The sequence below is a fragment of the Uloborus diversus genome, chromosome 3, assembly GCF_026930045.1.
Source record: "Uloborus diversus isolate 005 chromosome 3, Udiv.v.3.1, whole genome shotgun sequence".
In the NCBI taxonomy this organism is placed as follows: Eukaryota; Metazoa; Arthropoda; class Arachnida; order Araneae; family Uloboridae; genus Uloborus; species Uloborus diversus.
This window is the reverse complement of record NC_072733.1, coordinates 69,402,686-69,426,982: the sequence shown is the minus strand read 5'-3', so window position 1 is coordinate 69,426,982 and position 24,297 is coordinate 69,402,686. Positions and strand designations below refer to the sequence as shown.

Sequence of the window (24,297 nt, the reverse complement as noted above, 5' to 3'; positions counted from 1 at the left end):
CTTCTTTTTTTCAAAACTATTTTGAAACTGTAAAAAATAAAAAAATCAATAAAGTAAAACAAAATGAATAGAAAACATTAAAAGCTGGTAAATTTTCTTCTTTAAAGCAAGACAAAATACATTACCTGCCCCCCCCCCCCACCCACACCTACGATTAACACTATACTAGTATCACGCTTCACCTGATGCTTTTTTTTCAGACAGAGTGTTTCTTTTTCAATCCGAACTTCACAAAGTGTACTTGATTAATTCACAATATGATAAGGAGTTACGATTCATTTCATCTCCTATCCCTGCACCAACTTTATTTTGAAGGGAGGAAAGAAAGAGTTGCCCCAAGATCACAGCAAAATAGGAGTGTTTCCCCCGTGTTGTTCCATTCTTTTCACACTGAACTAAAAATAAATCTAAGTATCAGATCATATGTCTGTCCGCATAAAATTAACTGTCTTTCTACAACATTTAGAGTGCAGCTGTTTTTTTTTCTTTTCTTTAATGCTAGTTTTCTTTTTAATTTCAGTTGTAAAGGAGAGCAATGCAGCCAGATCTATTTATACATATATTAAAAGCAGTTATAGATGAATAGTGATGTAAAATACCCGGGTATTTATTTTTAGGGGTAAATACCCAGGGTATATACCTGGGTAAATACCCAAAATGGGTATTTACCCGGGTATTTATTTCAAAAATTTATATTCAACTAAAATACTTTTCTGTATGTATTCCACTAGGTATATATATATACGGAGTATTTTTTTTTAACCTTCAAGACCTCTATTTTTGCAACCGTTAGTCCTAGATGCATATACAATTGCAAAAATGTTCAAAATCAGTTGCAGACTTAAGATATTGAAAATTTGAAGTAAAAATGAGTAAAAAAATACAAATTTTAACCTTTTACACGGGCCCCAGATCCTCTGACTTATTGATAGTTAGGGAAATAATCTCCACTGAAAAACAATTACAAAAAAAGTTTGACATTAGTACGACCAATATTCACTGAGATATGAAACGCAGCGTTTTGTAACTTACACCATTTTACACTCGCCGTCAGTAACATCTTTTGGGGGAATATATAGCAGTTAATGAGTGTTTATATAAAATTATATGTGCAGAGTGATTTTTCAAATTGTTCAAGGTTTTGCAGCGTGTTTTGCATATCACGGCATAGCATTTGCATGAATTTTTGAGTAGAAATGAAAAATGTAATACCTTGTGTTTTTTACTTTGCCAACCTGTCATTATTCTGAAAGGGTAATAAGTTCTAATCTCATCTTCTGCATGGTCCCTTAAAACTTTCAAATGGAATATCTCCTTGAGTTTTCATTGCACAAATGTTAAGTTTTTTTGTGTCAGTAAGTTTTAAATTCAGATCATATCTCTAAATATAAGTTAGGGGACCTAGAGCCGTATAAAAAGTTAAATTTTGTAGTTTTTGACTCATTTTTATTTTTGCTTCAAACTTCAAATATCTTTACTCTGCATCTGAATATTTTTGCAATTGGAAGTAAGCATCTAGGACTAACGGTTGCAAAAATAAAGGTCTTGCAGGTTAAAACGAAACACCTTGTATAACCTACTATATACAAAACAATAAATTTTTCCCTAAAATTTGTATTTTGATCACATATTTAAAGAATTATTGTGTGAAACAACTCAGCAATCTAATATGATATTCACATTAAATGTGTTGGATATGCCTAATCAATGTTGATAGCCAAATTTCACATATAAAAAGCAATTCTACAAAAAGTAAAAAGCTTAACTGGTTACAAAAAAAAAAAAAGCAAACATCTTCTTCAATTATGGCATTGAAAAGAAAGATTCTTTGGTTCGTGATATGTTTCTTTCATAATTTCATTAAGTCTTTCGATAAAAAATATTATAAACTGTGTAATACATATGTATCAGTTTTACCAATTATTTCATATTTAGATTTAAAAAAAAATTCTCATTCACTTTTTGCATTTTTTTGTAAAATACCCAGTTTTTGGGTATTTACCCAGGCCTTGGGTAAATACCCAAAAAATATTTACCTACCCACTGGGTATTTACCCGATCCACATCACTATAGATGAAACAAATTTTGCTAGTTTGAGCATAATCTTCCTTGTTGTTAAGCTTCATTCCAGATTGCCCCACCTCCCCCCTACCATCCCACTTACCGAAAGAAAAAAAGCTGCAAATGAGGTTTTCTATTTGTCTGTTAAAGTTTTTCAGATTTTTAGTTTTTATGACCCCCTCCCCCCTTTATAAGCCTTAGTCACTACTGATGTTTAGCAATTTGCGTCCCAGTTTATTATGATTACAACTCTTACATGCCAGCTTTTTTTTTTTTTTTTGAATAGTTTTGAAAAAAAAAATAAATAAATAAATAAATAAAATAAAAAGTGGTTGTGTGGCGGAGGGGGGTACTAATCTACAAATTCATGTCAGCTCATTTCAAGCATATTCATGATCAATTACTACTTACTAGATCATCCCCAGTAAGAGAACCCCACATATTTAACTAGTTAAAATCTGAAAAATGTCATTATTTCATAACTCAAATTTTATTTAAAAATTCATAAAAATATGATCCTATTGAGATCCCAACTTGAAATTTTGCACAAATAAAGATAAAATACACACTAATTTTTGAGAATTTTTTTAAAAAAAATACATATACCTTTTCTAAGAAATTTAAATTTAAAATTTTATTTTTTGAAAGTTCAATTTTTTTTGGAATTAGTCATGCTGCATATCCCATTAAACAGCAACTAATGTTCTTTAAAATGCTTTTTACCAAATCTTTTTATCTATATTTGGTGCTGAGTTATCGTCCATTTTATGTTCAAGCATCCATGAAAAAAAAGAGGGTTTTTCGAAAAATCAAAGTATCATAAATAAAAAAATAACAGAGATAAAAATCTAAAAATTTGGACTTTTGATTACTTCAAAGGATACAATTGATGAGCCAAATTTCAAAGAAATACAAAAAGGTGAGGGAAAAAACTTTGGATCACTAGACAGGTTCTTTATTTGTGCCAAGTTTCATGTTGGGGCAATTAGGAGATAAGCTATTATTCAATGTTTTATGCAATGGACGTTTGTATTTTTTACTTCTTGAAAGTAGACATCGTATTGTTCACGCCCCCCTCCCCCACACCAATATTCTATAACAATTGCTACAAAACTATATGTTGCTAGTATAGTTATAAAATAATGTAACTGAAGTTTGGCACGCGATAAATTAAAAAATAACGACTTAGCAAAGTTTGGAAGACAATAAGTTAAAAACTAATAGCGTTAGAAAATTTGGCTAAGGCCAAACCTAAATTTAGATAAAAGTTAATTACATCGAAACGCCAGTTTTGTAATATAAATGCTGATAGAATCACCACAAAAACCATTGTCAGGTTAAGAACCAAACATCACCGAGGTATGAAGATCAATAGGGAAGGCGGGAGAGAGTCTACCGAATTTTGATAACTGCCCAAATACGCAACTGACACCGAGCCCTGTTTTTGACTGTGTCCCGTTTTTGACTGTCCTGCTAGGACTGCTAATCTAAGAAGAATGGGAGTTTTGCCTTCATCAGTAAAACTTTATGCCGAAAACATTAATGAAATCGCAAAGGCCGTCATCAAGACTCATGGCTACATCTAATGCGACTCTCATAGACACGACTAAAAAGAAAAATAAATTCGGGAATTCCACGATTTCCGACTTAAGGATGACTGGATTTCCGAAACTCACCTGTATTTGAACTTATTTAGCGAGTGAGACAATCGAGAGAAATGCGATTGCTGCTATTGGAAAAAATCTACAAAAGTAAACTTTTATATACTAAGTTTACAAGAGGGAAGTAGGTTCATTTACGTCTGGACCAACCTTTTTACAAATACAAAGACTAGCAACAACTTCTGGGCCCAGCTACGCTGGTCCTAGTCAGTTTTATAATGAACGCAAATGAACTGACTATACACTCAAACCTGTTTTTATGCGGTCTTTTTTATGCGTTTTTTTTTTTTTTTTGTATGGTCTATTAAAATTTCAATCAGATTGGGATTTAACTGACGAAATTATTTTTAAAACGAGGGCGAGGTAGTATCTTCAAGTGACGACATAGGCACCCCGATGGGAACTCACTGTGACCTCCCAAAATTTTTCTTATTCGGGAAATTTTGTCCAAGTACTCGGCAAAAATTATCCACTTGGTTTATTTTGATTTCGTTTAAATATTACAATTTTGTAAGTTTTTGGGTTATTTTCTATGTGAGACTTTTTTTATGCGATCCCTATCCACCGCACAAAACAGGTTTTGGTGTAGTTATAATGAATTTAGTTAAATAATGAACGCAAATAAGGAGCTATAAAAATTCAATGGCCAATGTTGATATCAGTTCGGCATCGAAGCACAAGTAGCAAAAATCGCAAGTACAAAAAAGAACCCTTCAAATAAATTTGCGATTGCAAAAATGAAAGTTTTTTCAAACGTTATAAAAACCGCGCATTTTCAATCGCAAATATACCACGATTGTTAATGCATAAGCAATTAAAGATTTCTTTAGACATTACATCTAACATATTGTTCAACGAAAATTAGTTTTAATTCGAGTCTGCTGTCACCTAAACTCATTCTAACAGAACGGATACTAAGAGAATGTGGAGGGGGAGAGAGAGGTTACACACGCAACATGGCAAGCTGGACCCGTTAACCTCACCCCCTCTTTTTATCAAGAGGAAGAAACAAGAAAAAGAAGCTTCAATACCGGCTGATATCGCAATCCCGATATCTACCGATAAAAATGAAAAATAAAATTTAGAATTCTAGACTCTTTTCCTCTTAAGGGGCCGCTGGACAGAGATCGAATTTGAAAGTTGCTCACCGCTTCACTAGAGCTCGTTTTTCAGCATGGCGAGAAGGCATGTGCTAAACTCACATGATTGACAGACGAGCATCCAATCAGAGAAGGAATTGTTGCTGTATCTAGGACCCCTCACATGTTATTTATTAGCCGACATCCGAATAATGGACAACCTTCAGGCATTGAGGTTTCCCCTTGTTGCTTGACTTGTTTACTATTTTACTACACACGCGGTCACCCCACAGGGTCTTAGGAAGACCCCCTGCTTTGCTATGAGACAGGACACTTTCAGAATCAGTACGTTGAGTTTAGAAAGACAGACTTCCGCTGCCGCTAGAAATTTCGATTTGAAACAAAAAGAAATTTAAGTTTTGTTATGAGTTTTTCTTTACTGTTTTCTACCATTTTTGAACGATGGGAAAAAGCATTTTAAATGCAAGATTTTTTGCTAAAAGACATTTTGAGAGAGTTAGCAGATTTTGTTGAAATTGGAAAAACGTATTAAAACAACACACACATATATTATTTTAAAGTAACACACGCATGTATAAAACATTTTTACATTTTCTGTATTCTTACATTCTACGCAATCTAGAGCTCCGTACGGTATTAGACTATTGTAGGTTGGAAAAGGGTAACATTTTGGAAGGGGGCTTAGCTTCAACGTCCCATCTCAATCCCCATTTTCTTTCAGTTTCAGACATTTTCATGGCCATAATTTTTATTTGGACAGGAAGGGAGTATTGTAATAACCATTAACATTCCTATGAGTGTTTAGAGAGGTGCAACGTTCAAAAGCATACTTATTTGGAGCAAGGTGAGAGTCTCGTATAGGCATTCCCTACAAAATATTCAAGCGATCATGAAAAATGTCTCTTTTTTAGGGGTTTGTTTTACAATTCTTTCACTTTTTAATTCTTCGGTGTAAAACTCGAGTATCGGATTCACTCTTATGAGCCCCATGTTCAAAAAATATGTTTTAAACAAATCTTGAAAATATCGCACAGTGCATAAGAGTCATATCGCAGATCATTCGTTGAGAAACTTCCCTCATTCTTTATATTTATTCAAGTTACATTCACAAATAATTAAGATTAAAAACGAAACTAAGTTTTTTTTTTTTTTTTTGCAATATAACATTGGTGCTATTCCTTAGTTCATGGATCGCCTTCACTGTCACTGTCATGGATCGCCTCCTAACACTTCTTGATATAGTGATAAAAGATGGGGGCGGTGTATTCCTTTATTGAAGATCTGTGGTGCTGTTCGCATGCAACATGTAGTGTTTTCATCTCATGCTCTATTTAAAACATTTTTTACAACGAAAAAAATTTTTTGGACATGGGGCTTATAGAGTCCAAAACCCTGATTTTACCATGAAAAATGAAAAAATTATAAAACAAACCCTAGGATAAAAAATGGCATTTTCGATATATTTTTTGATATATATTAGAGGAGCACCATTCTTTCTGATTCTTATGTAAAACAACCCTCCCTCTGATCCAAATATAACCACTGTTTTCTCCCATGACCCCCACTTATTTATTTATTTGGCTGCACAGTGTAATTCGTTATTTTCTATTTTTCGCTACATGAGAGTTCGTGCAAATGAGCAGCATATGCAGCGATGGCTCATATCTTCCGCCCAAAACCTGGTGACAGGAATACTAATAAGGGGAACCACGTTCTTATCTCTTCTGTCCTACCTAGGGATTACAATATTGAACCAGAAATGCAATATCGGTATTCGGTATTTTTTTAACGTGACACCGTAATACCGGTATTAAAAATTTCCCAAAAAACCTTCAAAAACATAATGTTTCATTGCGGTATTTTGTGCAAAAAGTGCACTTTTTAATTATTGTGAACAAACAAAAAATGAAGGAACAAATATCATAATAAAAAATCAATAGTAGCCTCAAACAAAATACATATATTTCATTGTCACTAAGACTGGAACTCATTTTAGTGAATAAAGTTCCTGCAGTTGAGAATATTTTTTCTGAATTCACGTAGGTCGATGGTACTGTTAATAATGCACGATATTCCTGTAGTTGCCTAGAAGTCCTTCATCTTCAAATAATTTGGTCTTAAACTTGAAAAAAATATTTTTGTGAGTCTGGGTTTTTCTTTTGTATTGTGTGTAGTTTTTTTTATTTTTTTATTTTATTTTATTTTTTATCGTTATTATTTATAGAAGAACAGTTAGAAATATACAATTCTTTCCCAGTATTAACATCGTACTCAACAATTTCCTCTTGATCAGAATAGGTTTGTGTTTCCTCTTTATTAACCCTTTGGTCTGAAATTTACGAAGAATTGGATCTTGTTAGTTTCTTTTTATTTTTTGTTTTCTTTTCCAAATTCTTTACAATTATGTACATTTCTAAAAATATGTTCCAACTGATTATGCCTTATCTCTTTACAAATATTCAAGGTATTATAAATATTATTTCGCTTCGTACAAAGCTAAATAGCGAGACAAAGCAGCTAACAGCATGCTAATACCGGTGACAACAAATTACTGTTTGTTATACTAACAAGAAAAGGGTTTTTTCAAAATTCACGACAGTTGAGATAATTATTTAAAAAAAAATCATAGAGCATTGAAGATAAACCGTTCATAGCACAAACACATTTGTAATTACACAAAAAAATAGTTTTTACTTGTGGGCAAGTCAAGGAAATGAGAAAATAAAAACGTGGTTCACTAAACTCATGAAAGTGCGATTAATTACACCATCTGGCGATAAAAATATCTTTTTGTAATCCTTCCGCTACTTTTATTCATTCATATTCTATAACTTCGTGCTTTTGAAGCCAAATGTTTGCTTCATTAGATGGATTTCGGAACTGTCTCATTGAAAAAGAAATTTATATTTGAAACAATAGAAGATATCTAATTAGTTCAATTGAAAACTCTTTAATCAAAAACAATTCATTTTTTTAACAAATATCGAAAATACCGGTGTTCTACCCCATCAAATACCGGTATTACGATAGTGCAAAATGGTTCCAAATACCGGTAATCGGTATTGGTATACCGGTATTGCAATCACTAGTCATACCCATCGCCACACTGTTACCTGGTGGCAAAAACTGCTAGTTGATAGCACTTTATCATCAGTTAGACCAGGGGTCTCCAACCTTCTTCACTCGCGGGCCACATTGTAAATGTTTGGAGGCTAGGCGGGCCATTCCCACATTATTTTCGCTCAGATGCTCTATTTAGCGCTAGAATCCCCCCCCCTTCACCCATACATCGCGAACTTTTTTTTTTTTGAATGAAGCGCCAGTGGTGGTTTTTGAAAACGTCTGGGTATGCTTCTAAGTTGCTATATTTCCTTTTACATATTTGCTGTTAGTTAAATTAAATTATATTTTATGTGCCAGTAAATCTCTAATAAAACGATAGGGAGTCTTGTAAAGTTTAGAATAATTCGGGAAACTGAAATAAAAAGTATTCTTTGTCACAAAATAAAGTGAAGTTTTTTTTTTTGAAAAAAGGCTAATAAGTGAATGATACACACACAGAAGCCAAATTATTGCAATGTAGCAGTATAATACACTTTTTTTTAAATTAATGACGATTAAAAACTTGGAAATAAATGGGGCACACCACATGTAAAGCTTTTAAATTTTTTTCAAAAGTTAAATGAGAAGATTGCATTTGTTTACCGCTACTAATTTCAGTCCATTTAGGGACAAACTTCGTAGTTCCGATCATTAAGAGCGATTTTGAATGTTTGTCTGATTAAAAAAAAAAAAACCTATACTATAGATGCAACATACTTCAATTTTAATAATGTCTGTTCACACTTGTAAAAGGATGCAAAAAGAGAAAACGTAGTTCTAGTATGAATTTTTAAGAAAGTCTTTTTCTGATAGAGAACTGTAAAATGGAGCATATGTTTTCCCTGGTGTCAGTAAGTGCCCAATGCCAGGGGACTAACGGGTGAATATGGTGCGGAGAAAAGAGATTTGTTCTGAGAAAGAGTAAAAAGAGAGATAGGTGCTCCAAACGTAATTAATAGTTAAAAATGATTAAAAACCGATTTAAATTAACGGTAAAAAGATTTTAAGTAATTATTTGTAATTAAAAATAATGACTAAATTATATTTCCAACGAGACTGTCTCTGTTCCGGGGAAAAAAGTTGTTGTTCGCGGGTCGGATCTGGCCCGCGGGCCGAAGGTTGGAGAGCCCTGAGTTAGACTGTCTGATAAGGATGAACTCACGATTGAGCTGATTATGTTGCATCAAAAATAAGGAGAAAGCCGATATTCGATTATAAAAAATATTTTTGATCAAATGAATCAATAAATAAGAGGTTGAAAATAAATGAAAAGATACGGAATAAAGAATAATTAAATAAATTTATTAATGCACGAGGACAAATAAAGGAGTGAATGAACAAGACAATAAGTGAATGAATAAACAAAGAAATGAACTCGTAAGAGATTTAATAAATGATTGAATATTTTAATGATTAACTGTTTCACGTTGCCCCATCCAATTTGCCCAGCATGTAATTAAATATATGTAAAAATTATTAAAAATACAAGTAAGCTTAATATTAACTAAATAAATTATACATAATATTAACTGTAATGAATATTTGAAGGTCTAAATGATTCAAATGGTTATTACAAGAACTTTACCCTTTGATAATACCAAAAATAATTTTCGACTGGCAATAAAATATTGCAACAAGAGTATCACTTTTTGAAAATTGTTTGTATTATCATATTCTGTGATTTTCAGATGTAATTTTTTCTTGACTGGACTTTCGTGCAAGAACAAATATATATCTTAGTTCTAATCTACAAGTTTTCAATCATTTTCCAAAGTTCAAAATGTAAAAACCTCCCTAAAACACCGAAAATATGCTCAAAGTCCGAATTTTAGCTCGAGATCCTACCATTGTCCACGAGAATACATCTGTGCAATAGCGGTAAACTGCTTATTTTACATGTATACATTTATATGTATACGTTTTGAGAATAAATCGTCTGCGTTCGAATAAAGACCTTTACATTTAGAATTGCCGAATGCTTTTGATGTTTTTAAGAAAATTGAATGTATTAAAGTAACATTTGAGCAAATGTGTAGACGCAGATTAGTATGTTTGTCTGTTCCCTCGGAATAATCGTAATATTTGAATTGTAACAGGTACGTTCACTCTTTTACGTAAGTATTTTTGTTGGAATTGTAACTTAAAATGTAAAAACACATGTTAAAATTTTAATGTTTTTTAAATTAAACAACTAATGCTCAGATGGACCCTTTTAGCCTCAGTTTTGTTCCAAACAACATCATTTATAGGATACAATACAGCTGAATTTAAGGTAGGGCTGAAAGGATTAATGAAATTATGTGATTTTACTTCACTCTATTTAATTTAAAAAACGAATATTTACAAATATATGTCCATTAGCTTTCACTTTAGAAGTATGAAAAATAGTAAAGGCATGTTATTTTAACTTTATTATAAAGTTTTATTGAATTTATATTAAAATTTATGTTTTTTTGTTGGTCTTACACGCAGAAACAAATTTAAAAAAAATTTAATTTACATAATTTGTTTAAATACTTAATTTATGTAACAGAGGACAAAAAGAGTGAACATACCTGGTACAATTCGAATATTACGATGAATCCAAGGAAACAGACAAACATACTAATTTTGCGTCTACACATTTGCTCAACTGTTACTTTAATACATTCAATTTTCTTAAAAACATCAAAAGCGTTCGGAAATTCTAAATGTAAAGATCTTTATTCGAACGCAGACGATTTATTCTCAAAATGTATACATATAAATGTATACATGTAAAATAAGCTGTTTGCCGCTATCGCACAGATGTATCCTCGTGGACAATGGTAGGATCTCGAGCTAAAATTAGGACTTTGAGCATATTTTCGGTGTTTTAGGGAGGTTTTTACCTTTTGAACTTTAGAAAATGATTGAAAACTTGTAGATTAGAACTAAGATATATATTTGTTCATGCACGGGAGATGTGTGACGACCGTTAAAACCCATTTTTTCAACAGAAAAAACCTGAAAAATCATGTTTTTAATGAGTTATACGGTGGAAAAAAGCATTTCTAAACACCCAGCAGCGATCAAAAGTTGTGTTTTATCATCCAATTCTTCGATTTATACTAAGCATTGAGCCACGTATCAGGGAAAAAATATGATCATACTTTTTAGTTTTCAAAATCGCGACTTGAATCCATTCTGAGCTCTGCGGTACTTAGGGGGTTAAAAAATTCAAAATTGTAGCACCACTACGAAATAGTCCAAGAATTTTGCCGCATTTTGAGCCATAATAGAAGATTCTAGCTCAAAACCCGCGAGTTCGGTGGATTTTTGCCCACTATGCCACATTGTGCGACGTATTTATGTTTTTTTTTTTTGGAGGGGCCCATATAACAAAGATTAGCTCTCCTCCTACTTTTTTTTTTTTTTTTTGAAATTTGAATTTTTTATGTGTGTGTGGGTGGGTGGGGGGAGGAAGCAACAGTGCCTTAATTTTGTCATTTTTTTTCGAAGTGGGGCAAGGATTTCATATTGTCCCCCAGTGGCACAACCAAAAAATAGTTTTCGATGAAACACAATTTCAGGTAATCTTGGACTATAGAGATGTTCCTCCGAAATTTTTAAAAATTGAAAACATTAATACATGTTTCATGCATAATTATAATTTAAATATTATTACATATTTCATAAAATTTTGATTTCACGAAAATTTAGGCAAATAATCTCGCAAAAATTAGTGAATTTTGTAGTATTTTATTTTAGTTAATGTAACGGTTTATTTGCACAATTTTTTTTAATGCTTTTTTTTAAAGTTCATTGTAATCACTTTCAATGGGCATATAATTATGACATCTGTTTTATTTTTGTTTCATATTACACCTCTGATACATTTTTTCGAAAGGAAGTTTTTCTTTTGCATTAAAATATAGTTATCTCTGATATATATTTTTATTGATCCTCAATAAACTTCCCGATTATATATACCCTCATGTATATTTTACACTTCTGATATATTTTTTCGAAAGGAAGTTTTTCTTTTGCATTAAAATATAGTTGATATTGATAATACGGCAATTACATAAAATAATGCAAAACTGTTACATAGTGTAATATTTTCACTAAAAATGTTTAAAATTTATTTGAATTACTTGGGGCTCGGCTCGTCCCATGCTAGGGTATGAAATATTTCCAAATCTGTAAGCAAGGAAAAAGTTCCTAGCGGAGCTCTACTCGAAGTTTAGACCCAAAAGGAAATAAATGCTCTCGCTCATTCAACCCTTAATTGCTGTCACCCCCCTCCCCAAACACATGTTTTTTATTACCATGAAGACTGCCTGAAGACAAGCTCGCCGACTCTCCCAACCCATCTGGGGATAAGAAACTGCCCCCTCTATCCTCTCTCATTGTCACCGGCGGTAGGCGTGGCTAAAGCGAAAATTCGTCGATTTCTGCAAAATTTCCCAGTTTTTCCCTCCCAATTACTCTTATCCTAATTTAAGCAAGATTAAATAAAAGGTATCCCTGAAAAGCCCAAACTTTCAAGAATAACGCGTAGTTTTTCAATTTCAGCAAATGTTTGATCTTGAGTATTTATGAAGTGTTTAAACAGAAAGCACCTCTTACTTTGTCAACTCATAAATTTAACCGCCATTTACTATTAAATTTTAACAGAAAATGAAAAATTAAAAAACACGCGTCATTTGTAATGCTGTGAAGAATCTTATACAGAAAAAATTATCTCAAAATATTTAAATGCGAATTAGCAATAGGGAGGAAACTTCCTCGTAGACTTAACATTGACTTCGTACATTCGGAGGCTCTTTCCAGCGGCCCCTTAATTCCAAGATTTTAGCGTCAATTTTGACTCGTGATCATTCCCAGGAGTATTTTGTTAATCTTAACAGTTCTAAGCACCTTGGAAATTGCATTTTTCTCGAAGATGTCTGTATGCACTTGTGAATTCTACAGAAAAGAAAATGTTGAGAGTAGACGTTACAGGTTAAACTCCTAATTCGGCCACTTTTATTGACAAAAAATCTGTAAATTTATTAATCTAAAATGTCAATTTTTCTTTCAACTTTTTTTTTATCATGAAACCAAATACTAATATAAATGCTTATTCTATACCCAATTAATATCTCAAATTCGTTACGTATAAATTAAATGAGAGAAGAAAAGGGCTCCGGTTCATGAGAATACTTGTTATAAGATTAAACACTTTCATCAACTTCTCATTAAACAAAGTTTTGATGGGTGTTAAATAAGAAGATTGAACGTACCTTCTATATCTAGATCGAAATCATCGTGATAATATTTTTCTGGGCCATAAGCTATGAAGATGTCTTCCTCAGAAAAGAAGTCAACCAAGCTCATTACCTACGTGAAAGATTATATGCAATCAAATTCAAACTATAAAATAACTATTTATGCAAACATATCAGAGTATTGTTAAAAATTCCACACATCGAAAATTCATAAAATTTAAAACAAGTATGAAAAAAATAAACTTCTAACGTAAGTACAGAAAAATATCCATATTTATATTCTAAACTTCAGAAAAGTGGTCTAAAAAAATTGTTGACCCGTCCCCCCTCTCCTCCCAGAATTAAGAGCGTTTTTCTTTTCCCATTATTCATGTTCTGAAAATGAGGGCAGCGGGGGAGGATTCGGAATCAACGCCCCACCTTCCTCTAACTCTACCCAAAGTTGCCTAAAACTATGATTAGTCATTTTTGAAAATTTCTCTAACCCTTCTCCTAATCCCACCAAAGATTTACTAAAATTGCGTTTGTAAGACTCGAAATTTAAAATTACGAAAATTTTTCCAGGGAAGATCGCCGATCCCATAACAGCCATCTTTCCTCCCGACGTCACATAAGACAGTAACCTTTGGTATCAATCTTTTCTTCAGAGCCCCCAAAGCAGAATATTTGACGATGTTCTGCAACGTAAAATCATTTGACAAAAATTGTTCTGCAAGTACTTCAAGCATTGTATATACAAGCAACCAAAGAGACCTTTTCCACAAATCGGGACCACTAATCAAAATCATTTTCATACAGGTTTTTTTTTTTCCAGTTTTTTAAATTTTACTGTTGCTAGGCATTTTTGTGAAACCTAAAACAATTGAAATTCTCAAAAAAAAAAAAAAAAAAAAAAAAAATGTTAATTGCTTTCTAAAATGCATAGAAAGAACAAAGATACAAAATTTTATAAAAACCCAAACCTAGGTGTCAAACCATCGTTTTTTTAGTTAATTTTACACGGTATGAAGGTGCAATAAAAGTAATGCTAATAAATGAAGAAATTACTAAAATAATAACTAAAATGAGTCGAGTTAGGGTAGCATATAAAAACACTTCAAAGATTTTTAAATTATTGAAATATTTTGAGGATGCAAAATGATTGAAATCTCAAACAAGACATGCAACTTTCGGCGATGGACGTGTTTCAATCATACGTTTATAGAAGAAATTTCAGTCGATGAAGATCTATTGGGAAAAGGGAAACCAAAAACGCTAGAAAAAATCAGAACATTTTCAGATTTAGAATATGAAAATTCTACAGAAAATCTGCAGAAAACTACAGATTTTCTACAAATATCTTCCGACTCAAGATAGATTGTTGCACAAATTCTTCAGATTTCTTTCAGTTCAAAGTAAACTAAAGATCCTGCAGATGATTTATCGAATTCAAAACACTTTTCGTGAGCTTTCCGGCGAATCAGCGTAATTTCCGAGAATTTTAGATTTTCTTCTAATTTAAAGAAATCGGCAGAATTTGCAAAATTCTATCTTGAGTTGGAGAATTTCGGCAACTTTGAGCTTTTCTCTCACATTTGAACAGAATTGTTCTGCAGCTCAGGCATCTGTTCTGCGACATACGTCGCAAATTTAGCAGTATTCTGCATTGGGGTTCAGAGCAACAAATTGCCCACAAAGAATTTCTCAGTAATAAAAGGTTTCATAAATTCACCTGTACACCCGTTCCCCCCGCTTTAAAAATTAACACTTGATATGGAAACTTGAAGTAAGAAAATTAGGGGTAGTGGAAAACCGCCTCGGAAAACTTGAAGATCCAACCCTTTTATCTATACATCAGAATTGAATAAATGCATTTAATATTTGTTGTGTTATGAAAAGGTTAAGTTAAATATCAGAAGTAAAATCTCGATTCCTCTGGCTAATTTATAATTGCGCCTGGGCCATCAATAAATTCGAGATGTTATAACGAAGACACAAAATTTGTTCCAAACTCAATGGGATAACCATCAAAGCTATAACGTAAATGATGTTAAACTATGCACAAGTAACTTTTCAAGGAATATTATCAGTTATTGACAAAACAGCAACTAAATCGATCAATGCTGAAATACAGCTAAATTTTGAAAATATTTCGATGTTCAGATCAGATTTTAAAAAATGAATATTAGTCTGAAAATATTTTGCAAGCCACATTACATTCCTAAAATACCTTATCGGCATAAGAAAATAGAATTTTAGTTTTGCGGAAATGGACCGATAACAAAAATAGGAAACCGCAATCGAAAAAGGTCGTATCCTTAAATACACGAATCGGAAAGGAAGTAAAAGTGAAGGGTATACACGCTAATTAGGCATTAGCTTGTGTTCCTATTAATTATTTGACTAAAGAGGTAAAGCTTGAGTGGCGTTAGTTTCACATTGCTGCATTAATGCACATTACTTGGACATTAATCCTACATGGTATAACTTTTATAACTCACGTTATTCTGATTAAACTTGTTCAAATAATTCTTATACAGTCGACTGTCGATAAGTCGAAGCCTTATAACCCGAATATTCGTAAATCTTTGAGTTTTTATTCGGTCCCAAAATAATTTAGTGTTTTCAATACAAAATTATTGTCTCGATATCGCGAATGTATTCTTTTTAAGTCGACGTTTTTACGAGAGTTTCGCTTCCATTTTTTGCATGAAAATACAGCCAAAATAAGAAGTTTTTTTTTCCTTTTACACCATTGCTTTGCTTATCAGCTTGCGTGAGGGAGACGATTTATTTGCAATAATGCTCCTCTATGCACATAGTGTCGCAAGATTGCCCGAGAAGTAGCCAATTTGTCTACTTTTTACCGTGGATGAAGACCGAAAATTTTATTGCTGGCTAATCTTTAAGAAATTTGAAATTATGGAAATTTTTTTAAAAAGTAGGCTTTATTTTTTGGATGACCCAAATAATCTGCTGGGCAAAAGGACGTTTAAAAGAAATACGAACTGAAACCAAGAGAAACGAGACAGGGACTATGACATACAAACTCAATGAATTTTTAAGATGCGATATACATAAAAAAAAGCAGTGAAAAACACTTTCCTTTTCGAAATCGCCTCTTAATAAAATTTATTCCTTGTAAGAATATTTTTTCCTAGTACTAATCATTAATTTTATAAAAACTATAAGTGTTATAGTCTACCCACTATGCACTATTCCTGAAAAAGAAATTAAAATTATTCTTGAGAAGGCTGGGAAAGAAACTTCCGATAACTCGAACTACCGATTACTCTAAGGTTTTAGCTGGTCCCTTGGGATTTCGAGTGACTGCAAACCAAATATAGTATACAATAGGTAATAATTTTAATATCTCAGATTGAAAAATACATTACAAAAAGTTCAAAAAAAAAAAAAAAAAAAAAAAAAAAAAACAAGGAAGGGGAGGAGATGCTGCATAGTTGATGGCAAGATTTGGGTGAAATTATGAATCAACCGCAATGGAGAGGGACGACACAGCAATACAATTTTGAAGTTCCCCTTTTATTACAGTAATGATGGTGTACGAAGTCGAGTAGTCTGACTCGGATGTGCCCGTTGTTGAAAATGCGAACATGAGAGGGGGGGGGGTCGGAAATTTCTCTGAGGGCATTTAAATCCCTTTTCATTTTGCTGTCCGAGAAAAAAAGCAAAACGCCCTGCTACAGAGGAATTCCCTTTTTTTTACGCAAGAGTGTACAACGAAAGTATTTAAGTCGAATTTTTGTCGAGCAGAAAAAAGAAAAGCAGAGCGATGGATCTGCAAACCAGACTGTAAATTTAAGCTTCACCATGATTTTAAAAGACCAATCTAATGGCTGATAACGTTTTGAAAATTTTATGTTACAATTATTGTAAAGTTTTAGTCTTCGTTTTTTCAACTTGTTATTTACTACGAATGTAGAACTTAACAAATTGACAGAAATGAAAACTAGAAGATTTCTAATGAAGTTATTACGAACTGCCAGCAGCAGCAAAAACAGAAATTGTAATATAAAATATAAATGATGACGGTATCAATGTCACAACTTCTACAACTATGAACGCTGGAAAAAGGAAAAAAAAAAAAACCCTGAACAGCCGAGTTAATCGGAGACAAAAATTATATTTGGATTAAGGTTTTCATCTACATTTTAAAAACATTGAGAATTTTTAAAAGAAATTAAATACTCAGCGGTTTCCCAAAACCAGTAGTTTTGAGAAACCTGGAACAACATAAAGCCTACAAAAAGAGGGGAGTATTTTTTTATTTGAGTCTTTGACTTATGAGTATTATTTATTTATTTTTGCCCAAAACTGAAACAGAAGATGCGCAAAAGTTAGAAGTTTTGGGGACATTTTCTCACTTTTGAGTGGCAAGTAATCTTTTAAAATCTTCTATTAGCTCTATCTCTTGCGCACAAAGAAATAACCCGAAATGAGCAATGGTCTGGCAGGAGAAAATTCAGGTCTATTTAAAGAACTTTCACAAAATTCCAACTAGTTAAAAGAGGCCCTTCACAGAATTCTAATTGACCAAATTGGACCTTTCAAAACATATTAATCAATAAGGCAGTGAAAGCAAATCGGAAATCTAACGTAATATTGACATTACTTTTAGTTGGTCGTACTACTGTTATCTCATAGGTTTAGATAACAGCCAATGTGATTTTTGTTTTTTGATGCGTGACATAATCAATGTTTTATGATGAAAAAAGCAAAGAACATCTTTATTTCAGCTCTTCAGCCAACTGACTTTTCACGCACAGCGTTAATGAAAACTCGCTGATTTCTGAGTGAATTCTCATTAACACTGTGACAGCTAGGAAGAAAGTGATTTCATTCGTACAAAAAGCTATGACTTTTACTATCTTTTCTTTGCTCGTAATAGTTCTGTGTTCACCCTGAAATATGAATTTGAACCATGTCGCTTAGCTTTAAGCGAATTTATTCAGTAATACAAACGAAAAGGGATTTGAAAGTTAGTGCACAAAAATATTCTCCTCCGAAAATCAATTGCTTCCTAAAATAATGTAGTTAGTCTCTTTTGTGTACTTCCTTGAATGAAATTCCTATGTTAATGCAAGCCTATGACTTGCTCTATGACTAAGCTACTTGACTCTTTCACATTCCTCACATTATATAGTCCAGTCAATGAAGGTAAAAAAATAGGCTTTCTCGCAACTAATTTAGGGAAAGTTTAATTTTTGCAGGATGTTAGCACACAAAGTATACACTAAAAAAACACTAAGTGCCGACCCCCACCCCTCTTGCTTCCTTCCCCACCCCTTCCGAAACATTGCAAGAGCAGTACTGAGATTATACGCTTTTCGTGTCGCAGCAAATAAGGAAAAAGCTGAATTTTCGCAGGATGTTAGTGCTTAAAGTATACACTAAAAAAAAAAGTTCCGACCCTCATCCCTTCCAAAACATATCAAGAGCATATACGCTAACAGCGCAAAAATTAATGATGCTACGGGGGAGTTCATTTTTCTAACTCATTCCGAACAATATTATAAACCATTGGTGCTCAACCTACGGCACGCGGGACCCATCCGGCCCGCGAAGCTGATCCGTGTGGCCCCGTTGTTTTAAAATGTTACAACTTGAAGAGTGCGATTGATGACAATGTTACAAATTAGGAGCCAAATATTTAGAAATAGGTTTTTGAAAAACAGGTTGCATTTAACAAAATAAGCATCAAGTAATGATAACAACAATTATTGATTTGCAATTTTTTTTCCTTTTCCGTGTTTTCCCATTTCATTTAAAAAGAGAAATATTTTGAAATTTTTTATGTGCACGCGAGAACGATTTTACTTGTATCTGCGGCTCTCGGGAAGAAAATGTTGGGGAAGACTCTTAGAAATAGATTATATTACATGCACTTTTTATGTAGATAGCTCAGTTTCACCATTTTAATAACTTAATCATATACAGAAAACTCACTACAAAAAGTAACTTCAAACAAGTTATAGCTTTTTATCTATACGTCTTGGGAAGAAATGTTTGAACAAAATTTATAGGTAATAACGTAATGACAGTCATTTAGTTGAAATGGAGAGACAATATAATGACGTTCACTTTAAGTTTGACTACCATTGTACAATTTTTTTATCACAAAAGTTTATAATTTTGTGTCGCCGATAGTAGTCTACAAAATAATGTCAGTGTTTGGCTAACTATTTAAGTCTTGCATTAAATAAATCAGGAATACAGTAAAACCTGTCAAGTTGACCACCCTTGTAAGTTAACCACTTGTCTAAGTTGACTGCTTTTTTCAGGTACAGAATTAATTAGTCCTATATCATATAAATTTACCTCTATAAGTTGACAACTAAAATAGTGCAACGCAAGTGGTCAACTTTCACAGGTTTCACTGTAGTATATTTCAACTGATTATTTCCTCGCAGCGGATATTATTAATGACAATTTTACTTTTGATTATTTTTTAGTCTTTCATGAGGGGTCATCTTCTAATATTTCGTTGGTTAGGTCCTAAAATATTGTTACAGTGCATTCCACTAGTGGTCACACATTGACCTGCAATCGAACCAAGATTTGCGACAGATACAGTTTGTAACTCATAATGTTTTACAATAGCAAGATATTAGTCGGAGAAATTCAGTTAGAGCAAAGGTAATCGCCATGAGCTTAGGAATCAGTCTGTTGCTGGAAGTAAATTGACAACCCGAACCTTCTGGGGGAAGTTTAAAACCAAGTTTGAATCTAGTGTTAAACCGTAAAAAGATGTTGAGAAGCGGCGTCTGAAGTTGGTGGAAGTTTTGCTAAATCAAAATTAGACTTTAGGGACATTTTTGCTATTACTTGCTTATACACAAACTTTTATTTATACTTGGTTAGGTTTTAAACTTCTAGCAGAAGAATGGGGTTGGCAAATATACTTCAAGCAACTGACAGACACAAAAGCCCATGACAATTACTCCTGCTCCAAATGAACTTCTCCTACTAATGATCTTGCAATTGTAAAACATTGTGTGTTACAAACTGTATCTGTTGTAAATCTCGATTACACGTCAATGTGTGACCACTGTAGTGGAGTGCACTGTAACAATATTTTTGGACCAAACATTATTCTGTAGACTATCAGCGACACAAACGAACTATAACCTTTTGTAACAAAATATTGCATTTTCGTTGTAAAACCTTAAAGTGAAAATAACTACATTGATGCTCCATTTCAACTAAATGACTATAGCAGATCAGCATTGTATGATTATCTATAAGTTTTGTTCAAACATTTCTTCCCAAGACGTAATGATAAAAAGTTGTTTGTTGAATTTATTTTTTGTTTTTTGTAGTGAGTTTTCTGCATGTGATTTAGTTAGTAAAACGGTGAAACTGAGTAATCTGCATAAAAAGTGTATGTAACAATTCTTTTATAACAGTGGTCCCCAATCTTTTTCTTCCCATAAGGGCCGTAGTAGATCATACTAAAATCGTTTTCGTGGGCAAGAGCACACATAAAATTTCAAAATATTTTACTCTTTTCTAAATGAAAAGGGAAAACACGGAAAAGGAAAAAAAATTGCAAATCAATAATTGTTGTTATCATTACTTGATGCTTATTTTGTTAAATGCAACCTGTTTTTCAGAAACCTATTTCTAAATATTTGGCTTCAAATTTGGAACATTGTCATTAATCGTACTCTTCGTTTCGAGTTGTAACATTTCACAAAACAGCGGGCCACGTGGATCAGCTTCGCGGGCCGGATGGGTCCCGCGTGCCGTAGGTTGAGCACCAATGGTTTATAATATTGTTCGGAATGAAATAGAAAAATGAACTCCCCGGTAACGTCATTAATTTTTGCGTTGGTTAGCGTATAATCATAGTACTGCTCTTGATATGTTTTGGAAGGGTTGGGGGGGGGGGAGCAAGTGGGGATCGGGATTTTTTAGTGTGTAGTTTAAGTACTAACATTCTGCAAAAAAACAGCTTTCCCCTTATTTTTTTGCGACACGAAAAGCGTATAATCATAGTACTGCTCTTGCAATGTTTCGGACAAGGTGGGGGTCGGAACTTTGTGTTTTTTTAGTGTATACTTTAAGCACTAACATCCTGCAAAAATTCAGCTTTCTCTTAATTAGTTGCAACACGAAAATGTTATAATCATAGTACTGCTCTTGCAATGTTCCGGAGGGGGTGGGGAAAAAAGCAAGAGGGGTAGGGGTCGGGACTTTGTGTGTTTTTTTTTTGTGCTTAGTTTATGTGCAAAAATTCAGCTTTCCCTAAATTAGTTGCGACACGAAACCTTTATTGACTGGGCTAATAATAGGATATGCAATGTGACTCAAACTGATTAATGCCCATTGTTAACTTCAAAATGTGTTAAAGGAACGAGAAAAAGTGAAAAAAAAAATCATCTATGACAGCTTAAAAAGTACAAAGGGCGCTCTGGAAATAATTAAAAGTGTTATATGAGAAAAGGTCGGAAATTCCTCTTGATAAGGTGTGAATAAAAGCAAAAAAAAAAAAAAAAAGGCTAAAAAAAAACAAATCGCAGTAAATTTCCTACGCGTAGTTATTTTAAGAGTTTTGTGGAGCCCCTTCTATAGCATTAAATTATATATAATAGATTTCTATTTTTCGGACAATCCGAGTTTTTAGAGGTGGTGTCATCCCTAATTACCATGCATTTTTTTAAGCTACTGCAAGTCTCGTATATATCCCTCATATCACGGAAAAGAGGCTAAGTTCGTAATTCAAATTCTCACACCGGTGAGTTTAAATGACAAACTTGATTCACAAATATGCGCTAAGAAAACGATATATGCAAACGCAAAAATTACTGGAGCTTGAATTCCTGTGTTGATTGCATATTTCCTTCGCTTCATGTGTGATTATTTCTGAGAAAAAATTTACCTTGAATTGAAGATTGTAAAAAATCAAATTTCGGATCTAAGCCGCACCCCTCCCCTCAAACCGTTATACATATAATAATTACTAACAACAAAGAAGATAATCACTCTCAGAATGTCAAATTTTAATGAGCTAATTCAACATTTGCTCAACATAATTTTGTAATAGGTAATAAATGCTTCCTACAAGTATAAACAGATGTTCTGAAAATCTTAATGTTCCTAGCTTAAGATTCTATGGGTTTAGGAAGAAAAACTGAGGATTACTTTGCCTACTTTAATTGTGGTTTTTTTTAATGAATAAAAAAAATCTGTTTTGTGAATTTTTATGCTTACTCAGCTTTAAACCGATAAATCGGGCAAAAGCTGACAGAGGTAACCTTTGCCTTATTCAGTGCAGGGGCGGATTTACCATATCGCAAATATCGCAACTGCGCGGGTGCCACCATGACCCCGGGCCTCCGTAGATGATTCAAAAATGCACCTGATAAATGTTTTATATAGTTTTGGGGCGTAGGGCAAAGAGGCCCCCGAATCTGTAAATCTTCAGGGGAGCAAAGCTTTTCACATGTACGCTGAGGAAAAAAAATGAGAGAAAGAAAAATTCAATGCATAAATCTTACATCGAAACTGTAAACTTTTGCCCCCCTCCCTCCCCACCAACATATCAAACAAATTCTTGCATAATAACACTTAGAGGGTGTTCCGTTTTAACCTGCAAAGCCTTTATTTTCGCAACCGTTAGTCCTAGACAGGGGCGGACTGGCCAAGTCGGCTAGTCGGGGATCCCCGACTGGGCCAACCGCCGAGTGGGCCACTTTAAGCAATTTTTTATTGAACTTAATACATTTAATTCACATCTAACATTTTTTAAAGCGTAATATAGAAGAAAAAAAAAAAGAAATTTGTTAATTTGTTCACTCTATGGGGGAAAAAGTGCTGGAAGGTGAGGTTCCAACTGGCTCAAACTGTCAAACACATCAAGATAAGTTTGTCACGTGACGAACACCTCCTTCCTAATAAAGAGATCTGAAAGTCTGAGCCACTCCATCGCCATCTTTGCCCACTGTCTAAAATAAACTGTTTTGGCGATCCCTAAATATCGATAAATGCCAATACATGGTGGAAGAATTGCTAGCCATGGAGGTAGGAATACAAAAGGGAACATACAGTGTTATCTACTCCTATTGTCGAGGGGTGGTGAGAAAGGGGGAAAAGACTCTTAACTATGGCGAAAATTTCGCGTGTTTTACTTTTCGCACTCAAATTGATAATGAAAGTATTTATTGCCTACATAGGAAACAAAAAAAAAAAAAAATAATGCACAACACAATTATATTTTAAGCTTAAAAATTCCAAACTATAAACTAATTACATAATTAATGTCTTAAGTGAATTAAAATTATTTTAGTGACAAATGTGAATGATCAACTGATTATAAATGCAATTTTTTTTTCAATAAAACAATGATTTTCGCATAGAGAAGTTTACAAAATTATCGAAATTATCAAAACTTTGCAGTCTATGTCCAGATTATAAAATTAGATTACAGCACAATGAAAAAAAGCAGCTAGAAATCAACAAGGATAAATAAAGGAAAAACATAAATGAAAAACTTATTTTGATAAAGTTACCAGAAAGAGGATAAAAAAAAAAAACTAACAAACTTTAGATTAGTTTTTAAAAAGCAATCCCGTGTAAATAAATTTTAAATAGCATAAAATTCTCAACTTCTTGAAAACCTATCCATCCAGTTCTTTGAATTTTGATGATTCATTCTTTCTTTCTTTATTATTATTATTTTAGAGATGCACGGAATTCTTGGTATTCGGTATACTGTACATCGGCAGACAAACCGATTATTTGTCTTGACAGAGTAGGGGAATGTGGGGCAAAGTGAAATGGTTAAGCTGACTGAGCTTTTTCAAAATGAACAAATTGGAAATTTGTTTTGAAAATTACAGTACATGAAAGAACATTGTATTTTATAATAAAACGTGCATTGAAATAGTATTTTTCATTTTCGCTTTAAAAAAAAAAAAAGGAAAAATTTCGCTTTATTTTTTCATGGAACAAAGTGAAAAATGAAATAAGTTTGAAATAAAATATTTTCTATTCGATTATAAAAAATATTTTTGATCAAAGGAATCAGTAAATAAAAGATTGAATGGAATAAATGAAAAGATGCTGAAAGAAATAAACGAATAATTAATTAAATTAATTAATGTAGGGGGACAAATAAACAAGTGAGTAAAACAGTGAAT

General features: G+C 32.9%; 1 protein-coding gene across 1 annotated transcript in view; it reads right to left on the bottom strand.

Annotated features, from left to right (window-relative positions):
* LOC129219408 (serine/threonine-protein kinase DCLK1-like) overlaps positions 1 to 24,297 on the bottom strand; it is a 261,608-nt gene that overhangs the window by 101,230 nt on the left and 136,081 nt on the right. The window contains 1 exon segment of the mRNA XM_054853797.1: positions 13,172 to 13,268. Within this exon segment, the coding sequence (XP_054709772.1) occupies positions 13,172 to 13,268 (97 nt within the window).